This window comes from Pan paniscus, chromosome 9 (genome assembly GCF_029289425.2).
Source record: "Pan paniscus chromosome 9, NHGRI_mPanPan1-v2.0_pri, whole genome shotgun sequence".
In the NCBI taxonomy this organism is placed as follows: Eukaryota; Metazoa; Chordata; class Mammalia; order Primates; family Hominidae; genus Pan; species Pan paniscus.
Window position 1 is genome coordinate 51195177 of NC_073258.2, and position 15288 is coordinate 51210464.

The window sequence follows — 15288 nt, forward strand, 5'->3', positions numbered from 1 at the left end:
TCAATCCCTCCTACAAATAGAAATATCCAGCATCACTTAATCTAATTAATAAAAACATCCAGTGTGCATGTGAACCCATGATGAGAAGAAAAGACCAAAGCAAACAGCCCAAAAGGAGAGAATCCCATGATTTCTGTGTAAACTCCTACAGATATCATAAATATTTATTGCTAGGAACAGTATTTTAAATAAAAGGTCTTCAGGCAAGCGTATTAAAACTGCCTTGGATACAAGGGGTCCCATAACTTGTAAAAACTGGCAAATTGGATAACGATTAAAAATACAAAATTACACAGAAAATACCCTTTAATAAATTGGTTTTTTTAAATTGAGACAGAGTTTGGCTCTCGTTGCCCAGGCCGGAGTGCAATGGCACGATCTTGGCTGCCTGCCACCTCAGCCTCCAGGGTTCAAGCGATTCTCCTGCCTCAGCCTCCCGAGTAGTTGTGCCACCATGCTCGGCTAATTTTGTATTTGTAGTAGAGACGGGGTTTCTCCATGTTGGTCACGCTAGTCTCAAACTCCCAATCTCAGGAGATCCGCCTGCCTTGGCCTCCCAAAGTGCTGGGATTACAGGCTTGAGCCACCGCGCCCGGCCTAATAAATTGATCTTTAAAAACATCTTAATTGAGGTTCTCTAAAGGGAGCCTTTTAGGCAACATGCCCGCTAGGTGTACTGATTGCTAGGGTGGCTGGTGTCAGGCGAATCGATGTGGCTCCCCCAGCCCCTTCCTGGGAGCATCCTAGAGAGACAGCGCGGAAATACACGCGGCCCGGTGGTCCCGGGAGCTGCCATGGTGCCCAGCCCCGTGGCCTTGCCCTGCCCTCAAACCCCGTGTCAAGCCCCCGCGGACTCTCACGTCCTCTTCTTCCAGGGCAGCGGGCGCTTCTCCTGCACCTTGGCCTGGCGCTTCTTCTCGGCCTCCTCCGCCTCCGGTTTCTCCTCCTTGGCCACCTTGTTAGGCCACTTGGGGATCCGCAGGTGGCCGCTGTCCTTGGTGCTGCCCTTCCGCACTGGCCTCTTGGGCTGGAAGGTGGGCCCGGGTGCCTTGCTGAGGCGGACACGGGGCACCACCGTGCCTGGCCACAAGCTGCTCCGCCGCAGGCGCTGCAGGGGCAGGAGGCTGGCCTTCCGCGGGGAGGGGTCGGCAGAGCCCCAGGACCCCGGCAGCGGGGCAGGTGGGAGGCCGGCTCTTGGGGATTCCTCACGGAAGCCCGCCGCCTCTTGGCCAGGCCGCTTGTGCTGCTCTGCGCCCTCCGTTTCGCCCGCCACCTGCGCCTGCCGCCCCCACCGACCCCACGCCACGCCGCCAGAATTTCCTGAGTCGCCAGGATTTCCTGCACCGCCAGCCGCCTCTTCCCCACGCACAGGGTGCTCTCGGGGCACACGGTCTGGCACGCGAAGGCCACGGCGGTGCTGCTAGAGGCTCGTGGTCATCCTGACTACGTGGTCCAGGGCGCCCCGGTCCTCTGGGCCACGCACGGCGCGCGGCGTCAGCACGGACAGCTCGCAGTCCCTGACCCTCTGCAGGCAGTTTTTGGAGCCCTCGGGCTTCTGCGCCCTCTCGTGGAGCGGAGGCAGCTCAAGCTGGTACTTTTCCCCCAACCGCTCCTGGCAGGGGTGCTCTAAGAGCCTCTGCATGAGGCGGACGTGTAAGTGGCCACTCCTCTGGCGACATCCCACGGCAGGGACCCTCGTGTGGACACCCGCCCCTGCTAGCTCAGGGCTCCGATGTGATCGGTTCGACCCTGCATGGCGGCTTTCAACCCAAACGCATCCCTCCTTCAAGGTCAAGACCCAGGACATAGTTCAACAAGTAGTTGGTGATGATAGCCTGCCCTGACTGGGCCAGAACAGCCTCTTTAGTAAAACAACGCAGGGAAGTAATGAAACAGATGCTCAGCTCCTTTCTTCATTTTCACTTTAATTCCGTGATGCCTGTGTCCGTCTGACGACATCTCTCCTGGGGTCTGGGACTCTGCTGGTCTTCAGTGCCTACTGAGAAGGGTTCCCGGCCATCATCAGGCATGAAAACTCAAAGCCCTCCGTCCTCAACGTGGGATCCCTGGGCCAGCGGCATCAGCCTCACCAGGAAACCTGTTCTTCTGTCCATTCTTGGGCCCCACCCCAGTCCTATTCAAAGAAAGACTCCAGGGGCAGGGCCTGGCAGCCTGTTTCCACCAGATCTGTGTTAAAGCTCAAATGAACCAGCCCAGGTGATGCTGACGCAGGAAGGGCAAGGCTGAGAGCCAGTGTCTAAGGCAACGGTGCCCATGGGGCCAGGGGCAGTTCCTGCCTGTGCAGCTATGATTAGGGCGGCGTTCCCCTCCCTGTCCTGCCAGTTGACATCAATGTGGGGGTACTCAGCTAAGGCCACCACGGTATATCCACAAAGTCGTGGTATCAGGCGACATTAAGGCCGGTCCAGCCATTGTGGTCAGTCTCCTGCGCCTTCTTAAAGCTCACCCCACACCGCACCAGCGTCCGCAGCTGCCCCACGCCTCCAGGACGCCCTCCTCCGGTACGCTCTCCACGCCCTCGACGCCGTGCTCCTCCTCGTCCTGGAAAGGGTACAAAGATTCGTCAGAGGCGACGCTGCGAGTGTCGGGCAGACTGGAAAAGTCCTGGAACTCTTTGAATTCAGTGCGGTCCTCCTCGACCTGCGCGCCTAGGAGTGGGGATGGCGGTGGCGGGATCATGCAGCGCGCCCCGCCACCCTGCGGCCGAGTCCCAGCCAGCAGCACCATGCCGGAGGCGTGGGCGGGGGATCGCGGCACCGTCCGGGAAAGCCTGGGGCCCGCCAAGGTCCCTGCTTCTCACTACTGAGTCCCCAGAGAAGCCCTAGCTCCCTCCCCCAGCCCGGCGGAAACCTCCCTTCTTTTACATTATTAAGTTTGTTTTTATTTTAATTTTCTTAGGACATTGATAAAATCACTTTCGGATTATTGGGATTAAAAATTAAATAATTTTCAACTTTACTCTTTTTTAAAATTGTCACAATTTATTTTAATGCTTTTATTCTTTTGTAACTTTTAATTATTGTAATTTATATCTTCAATTATTATGGAAGAATTTTAGAAAAGTCTTTTCACATAATAAAGTCTAATTAATGAACTATTATTTATTCTCTCCTCTATCTCAAATACGGACTTTAAACTTTTAGAATACTTTATGTTTTGAGACTCTTGTTACTTATGTGACATTTTAACTATTATTCTTCACTCTTCTAGTGAATTTTTAATGTCATTCAAAGGGTACATCTTTCTATAGTGAGAATTAAACATAGTTCTCAAAAATATTCTCAGATATTTAGAATTTCATCTTCCACTGGCATGTTAAGTATGTTCTCCTTCCCTTCTAATGCATATTTTTCCCCCAAGTCCTCGTGTTATACTCCTTTTTCACCCTCCATTCAAGAGATGATTTTATTTATTTATTTATTTATTTATTTATTTATTTATTTATTTCTTCACTGAGGCAGAGTCTCACTCAGTCTGTCACCGAGGCTAGAGTGCAGTGGCATGATCTCCATTCATTGCTATCTTTGCCTCCTTGGTTCAAGTGATTATCCTGCCTCAGCCTCCGTAAAAAATCTGTAACCAGGCTATTGATAAATAACTTCTTTTAGGGATGAAAAACTCAGAAAGTTCAAGATTTCTGGATTAATGATTGACAATGTTCTTAGTGGTCTCTCTGATTTATTTCAATTGTAAGTAATTCTTGGTGATATTCTAACATAAATTCTGACAGGTGAAGAGAATAAATGAATTAAGTATCTCTAGGAGAATCAATAGAATAAGATTATCTTGGTTAAATGGTTGAGAAAACATGGTAAATAGACACAAAAACTTTTTCATCTTCCAAAATCAGAGTCAAATACTAAATGATCATAAAGTAGCTAATACTGTCTTTCTGCAAAGTGAATCTGAGCTAAATTAAAAGAATGTCAGGAATAAATTTTTCCTTGAAAACTAGGAACAAATAACGTAATTAAATTATGAGGCATTGACTGTTGCATAGAGTTCTAGCATCAACAGAAAAGCTCACAAAACATAGGTGAAAATCAAAAAAGGAGTGCTGGGTTGGAGCCCTAAGGTGAATAATTTTATCATCTCAGATCGCTTGGAAAAAAGCAGCGAGTCCAAAAGAAGCTGGTGATAAGCTTTCTCTCTGCTAACCCCTAATGTTCTGCATGAAATGTGTGAAGGCAGAAGAGAGACAGTTTATTATAGTCTACATGGTATAGAGTGAAGGAATAAGAGAACATTTCTGATAAGTGTTTTCAAAATTTGGAGAATCATTCCTATCTAAATCATTCATTTAAGGGACTAAAATACAAGTATGATGTTTCTTGCCATCTAACCCTCAGCTAGCCATGCTCTAAAAAGGACAACACTGGACACCTCGACAGTGGTAAAAAGCAGGGTTTACTCACTCTTGAATACTAAGAAATTGTGCTAATCTTAGGCAGCAGCTTATCTATTTGGTTGAGGTTCAGCTTTGTTTCATTGAACAAATCTCTTGAGTTATTTTCAGTTGTGCCAGTCATTTAATTTGTTTTCTGAATCAAATGATAAGAATAAATATGGTTTTGAGTGTAAACTGCATTCCCAGATATATCTTACAACTTGGTGTGCCATCTGCCTAATTTTGAACCTATAGGATGGGAATAAATGCATTGTGAAAAACACCAGGTGATTTCCTTAAAGCCAAATACTCTTGTCCCTCCTACTTTTCTTCTGGCTTTCCTGCTGCATGGGACATGGCAATAAATGGGAGTTTCCTGCACACAGAGATAAAATTCACTTGTTGAAGATGTCAGTCTTCTTCTTGACCAACTCCTATATTGGTAAAAACATGTTAGAGAAATGCACCTTCTGAATCATTTCAAATTTGTGGTCTTTGTTAGAGAAGATAAGCCGGTGCCCTGGGAGACGTAGCTATTACATTCTATTATAGAATTTTCCATTCTGTATTATCTGGATTCTTATTTAAAGTGTAAACTAATTTTGTTCTTTCTACTGCATAAGAAGGTTTATACCACTTTATGCTTAGTAATTAAATTTATATGTCAGTTTAAGTCCAATCTCCACTACTCTAAGTCCTGCTCCTGTTCCCCATCATCTTATATAGGAACCTTCATTTTTCAATGGTTTATATTAAAAAACCTAAGACAATTGAAATCAACCCTATAAAAATTATGCTACAATTATTTTAAACCCTAACATAATAGTATTATCTTTGATATCAATCTGAAAATCAATTTATTTCTTATCTTTTGATAGATACTCATTAGTATGTTCTATCCTGTTTTGTTACTTACATTTTGGAAAAGTTTCTTAATGTTAGAATAATATTTATACATATTAACTCCTCTACTTATCCATTTATTCATTTTATTTATTGTGTAATCTATTCTAAAAATCGCATTCGATAATGGTAATATATTAGCAAATAAGACAAATACTGCCATTGCCACCTTGGAATTTTCAATCTGGTAGTAATAAGTATAAGAGTTTTCTGAATGTTATAATCTGATATAATATACTCGAGAAGATGTAATAGCAGAGCAACCCAGCACTGAAAAACTGTTGTATGAGCTGAAATGCGATTAATAACTAGGATGTTGAGAAATAATAAAGTCTGTGAGGTCAACTTAACTTGGTCAGACTTAGAAAGAAAATAAGCACACTTCTTTATTCTTTGTAAGATAATATATCCACCAGTTCAGTTTTCTACCCCAGCCTGGTTCAAATATACAAGTAAGACAAATGTTTTACAGTGTGTACAAACTGAAAACATACTCTCTGAAAAATAAATCAGATTTAAAAAAGAACTTATATTGTATGATTTTATTTACCTGAATGCAAAAACATAAAAAGTAGATTAAGTGTTCTGAAGGAATGGGGGAGGGTGAATGGAGAATAAATGTTTATGGGTATTGGGATTCTTCTGGAAGTGATAAAAGTGTACAGGCAGTAGAGAGTTCTGATGGCTGCTCAAGTGTGATATACTAACAATCTCTGAATTAAATACATTAGAACATGACTTTCACAGTAAGTGAATGAACCTCAACAAAACTTGTACAAAAAAAGCCATTATTGATGTTCTAGTAAAGATTCCACAATAAGTTATTAATTAAAATAACTTAATTAACGAATGTACACATTCAAGGTGGTTATCCCATTTATAACCATAAAGTAATTACATTCCATGAAGTTACAATGAGCTCACAGGCTCTCACACATAGGGTTTTAGGACACTATTTGCCTCATATATGGGAGCTCACAATAAATCATCATGAAACCAACTTTTCATGTACAACCAAAGCAAAAGAAAGGCCTCAGAGGGGAAGAGAAGGAGGAAGGAGGAAAACCATAGATAAGAGAACCTTTAGAAACATCAAAAAAACTCACAGATCCATTATCATAATCCAGAAACACCCCAACCCAACCCAGAGGCCTTTGCACATACTGGATTAAAGGTGGAGAATTGGTGGAGAGACTATAGTGATTGCTCGTCTTTGAAGAAATTGAAAAAAATGTTTTGTCAGAATCAATAACTATATTGGTATCTGCTGTCCTGGAATCTCGACAGACTCCCAGAATCCAGTTAGAGGAGTGGGTCACATCCACTTCCCAGTAATGCTTGCCGGAGGTGAATGCTTGCGCACACCACACAGCAAAGCTCTCCACTCCTTGGGGATCCATGGGTGCACTGCGATGGTCATCTCCAAATATCACACGTCTCACATCCTCAGAAAGGCTTATATAGCAAGGAGTCATTTCTGTACTCGGAGCATTATCCACTGACAAGGAAAAAATATTATATTAGTGAGTGCTATGAGGGACAGAGGCTCTGTGGCCCAATTATTCACGTCATTTGCTCTTCTTCCAAGGAAATACAGAAAAAAGGAAACACGGAAAAAAGGAAACCAAGAGAATTCAGCCCCATGCATCCATGAAGATGAAATGTTATTATACCTCTACAGCATATACAATTATGTATTATTTCTTAAATAATAGAGAAAAAATGTGACCATATCACTGGGCAAAGTAATGATTTAATGTCTATCTCTTCATAGTTTGTTTCAGAACATATCTAAAATGTTTTTTTCTTCAATAGAAAAATCTTCTTGTATTATTTGTCTTTAAGATAATCAACAGGTAGACATCAATTTGCTGTGATGTGAGTATTTATTGGAATGTAAGTTATGCCTGTTATAGTCTCAAACATCAAAAATTTGGTAGAAATTAACACATGTAAAGTTTATAAGTTTCTGAAAAGAATACTCTGGCTTTACATTATCTGTTTAGCCCCTGATTCAATCTACTCTGTGTTCCTGCCCTCTGCCACCTAGACTTGCTCTCTAGAATGGGCCTAACATTGTTAGGCCATGTTCACAGATCCCTCACCTTTCGCTTGTTATGAGATGTTTCTGATGGCATTAGAATTGTCCTCATTATGGATATTTTAGTCATTTTCTTTGTTGATCAAAATGTTCTGATTTTGTAAATAATAAAAATTACTTATAGAATGTATGTAAATGCACAAAGAATAGAAATAATTAAAAACCATTATGCCAAATCTAAGCCTTCAAGATTGAATTAAATTGAATAAACACGAAATACTGATGCCACCATGAGAACTAGTGTCTTCGTAACTACATGGCCTGAATATTCTTTGTCCTCTTATTCTGCAGATAAAGTATGTATCTTGCTTTACATTTTCATCAAACTGTAAGTCAGGAAATTGAGTTTCGATCATTGTAATATTACTATGCAGGTAGAGAAGATGCACATGTTTTGGAAAACTATGTATTACCTACATGTCAAAACTAATAAAACGTAAATGGGAGAAGCCTCAACCAAGGGACCCAATAAGGAAATAATTTGAGGCTGGACTGCCAAGCAGCTGGCTCTTGCCTCTGAAGTTGTTGAGCATGTCTAGGACTCCAGTTATGCACCATGAAGTGAGCTCTGGGTTCACTGGCTGGGGCTTTGGCATCTGTGCCAAATCAGTTCTGCAAAAAAAAATGGCCTCAGTTATATTTACAGGACCAGAGCTAATCACACAGTCATATGAAGATATCATATTTTCATATAAGATGTTTCCTCAGAATTCTGCCAGTTTTGGTTAACTGGATGTACATTTTATTCCACACTCTAGGGGCCATAAGGATGTTAATTTTTTAAAATTTTACTTGCATAAAAACCCAATTTCTCCAGATATGTTATTCTCAGACATTATACAACTTCTAAAGTCATAAAAAGTCATTGCCTCCCTCTGCCCATCACACCCCCTGAGGGTATGCAGAAATTCTGGAAATATTTCAGAGAGCAGAAAACTCAGACAAAAACCTTTGGGACCTCAGGCTGCAGTTGTCACTAATGCTAGTCAGTGTCTAATAGAGAATGTTCGCTGAGACAAAAGGCTTTAATCTTTTGTGCAAAACAAAGGAGTCTAATTCCAGCCTGAGAACCCTGCTGCTGAGGGTCCTGAGGCAACCATTTTCCTGAGGTCTTTCCTAGAACTGGGTGTATGGTGATGGAGCAGGCCCGGGTCATTGATGCTTTTAGGAACAAAACATCCCGCCTCAGCCCATCCTTAGGGAATACCTCTCCTCGATCTGTCTTTTTTTTTTTTTTTTAACCTCCCACCCCTCTAGAGTAGAAGACACCTCTATGATTCCTCAGAGTAATTTTGTATTAAGATCTGTGGGGTAGGGCTGGACAGGAAGGATGGATTAGGAGAACAAACTTCCGAATGGCAAATTGTTTTTACATATATTTTAATTCATACAAATTTTAAGATGGAAACTTTCCAGACCAAAGAGAAGAAGATCTCAGGCCCTCTTTTGAAACAAAATCAAAAATAGCCACTGAGAATGATGTTAGTACTCAAAATGTATACATCCCCTTCATTCGCAAGAGAACAAATTTTTCAGAAATAGCATTTTTTTTAGTGTAAACTCACCTTGCCGATATATTTCCCACATCCTGCAAAAAAAAAAAAAATGTAATGTTAATTATGAGAGATTTTTCCTTCTGCATCTTTTCTCATACTCTTGTTTCTTTCTGTTTTAGTGTTTTAATAATGTATATCTTTTTATTCCCCTCTAAGGAATCATTCAAGGTTATGTTAATAACAGAACCTCAACTAAACAATGAAAAGCTTCATCAGTGGGCATTAAGAAGAAATGAGCTCAGCAAGAGACGGTGGAGTAAAGCAAAGATACCTAGGTTTCCAGTCTCATTAATTTCCTAATCTTATTTCCAAGGAAAGGTCTGACCACACATGACAACTATTAAAACAAAACAGAGAACCATATGAGAAACAGAGTACATGGACATTGATGAGCCGCTTTGACAAACCTTGCCCAGGCAAGGGGAAACCCCTCAATGTCTTCAGCAAATCACTGCTGTGTGGGACATCAGAGAGTGAGGAGGAACTAGGGCATATACATGGATATTACTAACCTTCCCCTGGCCTAGAGTTCTAATGATCTTAGATGATCTCTCTTGTGGATAGTACTCCAAATTATATTGAAGAGAACTTTGTTATATGTTATCTACTAAAATGGCAAAAATTTCCCAAAGATTACCAAAGTATGCAGTAATAAATGACTGGAAAAATGTAACGGTGGAAGTCACACAGCATGTGTCACTTAGCTTAGAGCAGTGACATATGCTGATGACATTTGCATGTCCTGGCAGCATTGTCCAGCAAAGGCTTCCTGTCTCTGAGGATGGACCCTCCCTCCTCACCTGGAGCAGCTCCACGTCAGGCATGTGGTATGTCTCCCACAGCTCTCTGTACATGTCTTTCATCCCGTCTAAATGTTGGGTCATTCTCACTTGACTGTCTTGTAGTTGTTGGAAAAGCTCTTTTGCTTCTCTTTCCAGTGCCTGCAGATGCCGTTGCTCCTCCTCATCGAGAAATATATGCATCTTTTGATACTGAATAGTGATTATCACCTTCCTTAATGACACATAGTCCTGCAGAGACGTTTGGTTAAAAGGATTACATGTTCTCACTCTCAATAGAAAACTTCAAATAATTATATGCTGGGTGTAATCAAGCAATTTATAAACTTTCTGCTTCACTCTTGCAAAGAGTCTTGAATATTTGCTATCTTTTTCTGTCCATCTTTTTCAATGTTCCTATTCTCTCTCCCTTTTTAAATCAAACCAATATAAAGACTCCTGGTTTCCGTCACTGTAATGCTTCTTCACAGTTCTTACTGAGTCAATTATTTCCTCTATTAATCTCTCTTTCAGGATTTTTCCATGTCTAATTTGCCTAAATGTTAAAAAACATTTAGCCATGCACCATATTATGCAGTATTTTTTTACTTTTACTATATTTTTACTCTATATACTATTCTATTTCTTTTGTCTTCCTGACACCCAATCTTAGTGAAAGGTTGTCTCATCTGCAGTGTCTGAAAAGGTTTATGCCAACCTTCAAATTTGAACTAGAATACACATCATGCCGTTTATCCAATATACTAGAATTAATTTGGCTAGCTTGTGTGGGCTTCTCTGTTTGCAATTCCTATTATATCAATTGAAATCACTACATTTTCTTGAGGTGAAATCACTATCTTTTAACTGGTAGTTTGAATTTAGCTAAAAAGTATAAGCCAACTTTGTGTTTATTTGCATAAAAACAAAGGAAACATTTTCATTCTTAACCACTAATGAACAAAATTTGCTAGTTTCCTGATTTAGATTGTTTTGTGTCTCTTGATTGATTTTCCATAAATAGTCCATTTCCTTTATAAGTTTCTCTTGCAAAAGAAGCAAGAAGCTTAGCAATGATGAAGACAGTAGATCTCATCCCCTTATCAATAAAAAAAAGGCCGTAATTGAAAGAAACATAAATTAAGTTAGAGTGGAGTGGTCAGATTTTTCCAAGTTAAACAAATATGGTTCTAATAATTTGGATGTGAAAAGTGATAGAAACATAATAGAGAGTTTTAAGGGACCTTTCAGATAATATCATCAATTTTCTGAGAAACTGGGTTTTACATAACCTGACTTTGAAAAGTGTTCTTGGTGCTGGCCACCAGCTCCACAGCTCCATCCTATATGTTTGAACAATGTTTCTAAGGAAACCTCCTCTAGTGAAGTCTCAACACAGCTATGATTAGAGTGCCAAATTAGTCAGCAACATTGAAAGGACACATTTATGTGTTATGATTGACATGGAATAATCGCCACCTCCACTATCTGCATTCTCATCACCATCATTATCACAGGCCCTCATCATTCTTATTTGATATTCTGTATAATTCACACTGCCTTAGAGGCATCACGTACCCTGCATTCCTCAGCAGCCCATCCTATTGGGCTGTGGCTGTGAGCCATGTGCTCTGGTGACTCAGAGCAGGGCCCACAGAGCAATCTCTTGTCAGCCTCACAGAAGAGCTCCTTAGTCTCCTCATGGAGCACACAGATATTGTCTGAGCTGTTGATGTTCTGAGGTCTGGTCTGTCTGGCTAGGGAAGCCAGCTTTTTGAGTGCCACATTGGTGTTGAAGTTGGGCTTCTCTGAGATTTTTCTGCACAAAGGGCAGCGCATTGGTGCTCTGCCTTCTTCTGAGCAGAGGCAGAGGCAGGGCCTGAAAAAGCTGTGCCCACAGTCAGTGGTGACCGGGTCTATGAAGTAGTTCACGCAAATGCAGCAAATGAGCTCATTCTGGAAGACTCGCAGGGTGTCTGAATCCATGTTTCTGGAAATTAAAAAAAAAAAAAAAGTAAGAATTTCTTTCTCTTATTTTTATTTGCCCCGATGAAAAGGAAAAAAAGGCCAGTGGACAATTTTCCTTTCTACTTGAGCTCTGTCCAATATGTCTAATAAGTTAGCTCCAGCACAAACTGAGACATAGTAAATGCAAACATGCTGGATTTATAAAGTTTTCCCTCAATAGCCATTGAAGATTCAGTCCAGGACTCCCTGAGAACCAAGATCCTAAGATGTTCAAGTCTCTTATTAGTAAATGGTGTGGGATTTGCATGTAACCTAAACCCGTCTCCTGAATACTTTATCTCTAGATTACTTTGAATGCCTAATACAATGTAAATGCTGTATAAATACTCGTAATGCCATACTGTTTAGGAACAGCAAGAAGATTAAAAATATGTACAAGTTTGGCAGGGTGCGGTCACTCATGCCTGTAATCCCAGCACTTCGGGAGGCCGAGGCGGGCGGATCACGAGGTCAGGAGATCAAGACCATCCTGGCTAACATGGTGAAACCCCATTTCTACTAAAAATACAAAAAATTAACAGGGCGTGGTGGCACATGCCTGTAGTCCCAGCTATTCGGGAGGCTGACGCAGGAGAATCACTTGAACCCAGGAGGTGGAGGTTGCAGTGAGCTGAGATCGTGCCACTGCACTCCAGCATGGGTGATAGAATGAGACTCTGTCTCAAAAAAAAAAGAAAAAAAAGTACATGTTCAGTACAGCTGCTTTTTTCTTCTTGTAAATATTTTTTATCTGAGGTTAGTTGAATCCACGGGTATGAAACATGGATATGAAAAACCGTGATTCAAATGAGAAAATGAGACGAGAGTCCTCATGGCATTTTTATTAAACAATCCGTGCTCTCAATCATTCTCAGTTACTTAGACAAGCTTAAAACCTGGGTGGAGGGTAAAAGCTGAGATGATTTCTGAGTCACTTATATAAGCTAATTAATGAAGAAGCACATTCTGAATGTCATCCTGTCTCTGTCATTCTCTCTCAGTGATTCCATGATGATAATATACGAAACACACTTAGTATCTATGGTATTATTCTATACTCCCTGCCTCCAAACTCACCTATGAAGTTTGCTGAGGCAATTATAAATAAAGTAGCTTTTATCTAAGATTGAGTAATCAGAGTGGACTGTCAACTCCTAAAATTATCAATCATTAAATTTGTCCTTTTAACTTTAATATCAAAACTCTTCCTTTCAATACATTAAATGTAATTAATATCTATTATATTTAATTTAGGAAAGTTTTTTCCCATTGTCAATTCAGATGATTAGAGAGAACACTTTCACATTCTGAAATAGCCAATATTTCAACGTAATAATTAACAGGAATTAATCAGCAATTAATTATCTTCTAAAATAACAAAAAAAGTGAAGATATGTATTAGGTTTTCCACTCAATACTAGAAAATCCAGGAATGCAGTTAATGGAAGCATGGCCACCAATTCACCTTTCCCCTTAGTGACTTAGAAGTTGCAGCCTCTTGGGAGCTCTTGCCAGTTGATTAGATCTATTGATCTATTTTCTTTCTTTCTTTCTATCTTTTTTTTTTTTTTTTTTGGTTGTTGTTGTTGTTGTTGTTGTTGAGATGCAGTCTCGTCTGACTTCAGGCTGGAGTGCAGTGGCGGGATTTCAGCTTACTGCAACCTCCGCCTCCCAGGTTCGAGCAACTCTCCAGCCGAGGCCTCCCGAGTAGCTGGTATTACAGGCACCCGCCACCACACCAAGATAATTTTTTTGTATTTTTAGTAGAGACCTGGTTTCACCATGTTGGCCAGGCTGGTGTCTAACTCCAGACCTCAAGCGATCTGCCTGCCTTGGCCTCTCAAAGTGCTAGGCTGCAAACATGAGCCATCATGCCTGGCCAATTACATCTATTTTCAACAGCTTTCAAATCTAGTCTGCAAACTGCAAATTTTGAAGACACAGCAAATAAGACCTTTGCAACAAGAATTTTCGAAGTAATTCAACATTTTTAACATTCACTTTGGTGTACGTTACAACCATTACTACATGCCCACATTCTAGTGAACATTTTAGGTATTTTATGGGTTCTATCATTGCATGAAACTATGGAAATATATCTTTTCACACAAGAAAAATCTAACAATACAGAAAACAGTCACATAAAAAGAATCAAATAGCAAGGGAACACAAACCATATCTTACAAATTGAAGATACTTTATATTGATTTTCTGTAAAATCACTAAGACAGTTACTTGTTTGCTTAGAAAAGACCCAAGCATGCTGCCAGGTAAATTTAAAGTATTTTTAAGAGAAAAAGTGAGCATGATGAGTTACTGCAAATTTTATACTCACAAGGCTAGTATGAATGGTCTCAGTCTAGAAGCTCTGTAGATATCCAGATTAGAAGTAATTCCTGGCTCTTCAAAGCCCAGCAGCCACAAATCCAGAGAGTCCACACTGAAGGAGAGAGAAATCTATGGACAAGCATCCATTTAAAGTGTTTGGGCCCACGAAAGACCATAACCACTTCCTGAGATTGATTAGATTGCATAGAAATGGGTAAATTGGCTGATTAGGTTTATAAAGTATTGAAACCCAGACTTGAGGGCTCAAAGCTCAACAGACAAGTTTGGAATGAGATGCAAGAAAGTTGACTTAACACAGTTTATTCAAAACAATATTTTAAGTAGCTGGGCGAGGTGGCTCATGCCTGTAATCCCAGCATTGTGGGAGGCCCAGGAGGGTGGATCACGAGGTCAGGAGTTCAACACCAGCCAGGCCAAGATAGTGAAACTCCATCTGTACTAAAAATACAAAAACTTAGCCGAGTTCGGTGGCAGGCGCTAGTAATCCCAGCTACTTGGGAGGCTAAGGCATGAGAATCACTTGAACCTGGGAGGCAGAGTTTACACTGAGCCGAGACAGCACCACTGCACTCCAGCCTGGGTGACAGAGCGAGACTCTGTCTCAAAAGAAAAAAAAAAAAAGAAATATTTTAAATACTACAATTATTTCATTAAATATTATCACTTGCTAACTTTTCTTTTTCTTTTGAGACGGTATCTCGCTCTGTCGCCCAGGCTGGAGTGCCATGGCTCAGTCTTAGCTCACTGCAACCTCTGCCTCTCGAGTTCAAGTGATTCTCCTGCCTCAGCCTCCCAAGTAGCTGGGATTACAGGCACCTGCCACTAAGCCCAGCTAATTTTGTATTTTTAGTAGAGACAGGGTTTCACCATATTGCTTAAGCTGGTCTGGAACTCCTGACTTCATCTGATCTGCCCACCTTGGCCTCCCAAAGTGCTGGGATTACAAGCGTGAGCCACTGCACTGGGCCACATGCTAACTTTAAAATTTTGTTTCTCACTCTGTTTTAAAATTATAGTTGCTTATGTGCCTAGCCGTTATTTATCTAAATATGTTCGAAGATAAAACATTAACTGGGATTACCAACACATCTGTGCTGTGTAACTTTCTTGTTTAAAAAAGTATAGCAAGGAACTCAGTTGTGTTTCACATAATTGTATCTATAACGGTTGATAGAATTAGTTGTA

The 15288-nt window shown here is 40.9% G+C and overlaps 1 protein-coding gene and 1 pseudogene across 1 annotated transcript; both read right to left on the reverse strand.

The window, feature by feature from the left end:
* Positions 1-856: 856 nt before the first annotated feature.
* LOC100993158 (ankyrin repeat domain-containing protein 33B-like) lies at positions 857-3059 on the reverse strand (annotated as a pseudogene).
* Positions 3060-6315: 3256 nt separating this feature from the next.
* LOC100992804 (tripartite motif-containing protein 64C) lies at positions 6316-11789 on the reverse strand. Its single transcript, XM_003807444.5, has 6 exons — positions 11322-11789; positions 10699-10793; positions 9769-9999; positions 8978-9000; positions 7927-8024; positions 6316-6809 (listed from the first exon to the last, which is right to left on the reverse strand). The coding sequence occupies exons 1-6, from the start codon at positions 11731-11733 to the stop codon at positions 6316-6318; spliced, it is 1353 nt and encodes a 450-aa protein (XP_003807492.2). The 5' UTR covers positions 11734-11789.
* Positions 11790-15288: the final 3499 nt, after the last annotated feature.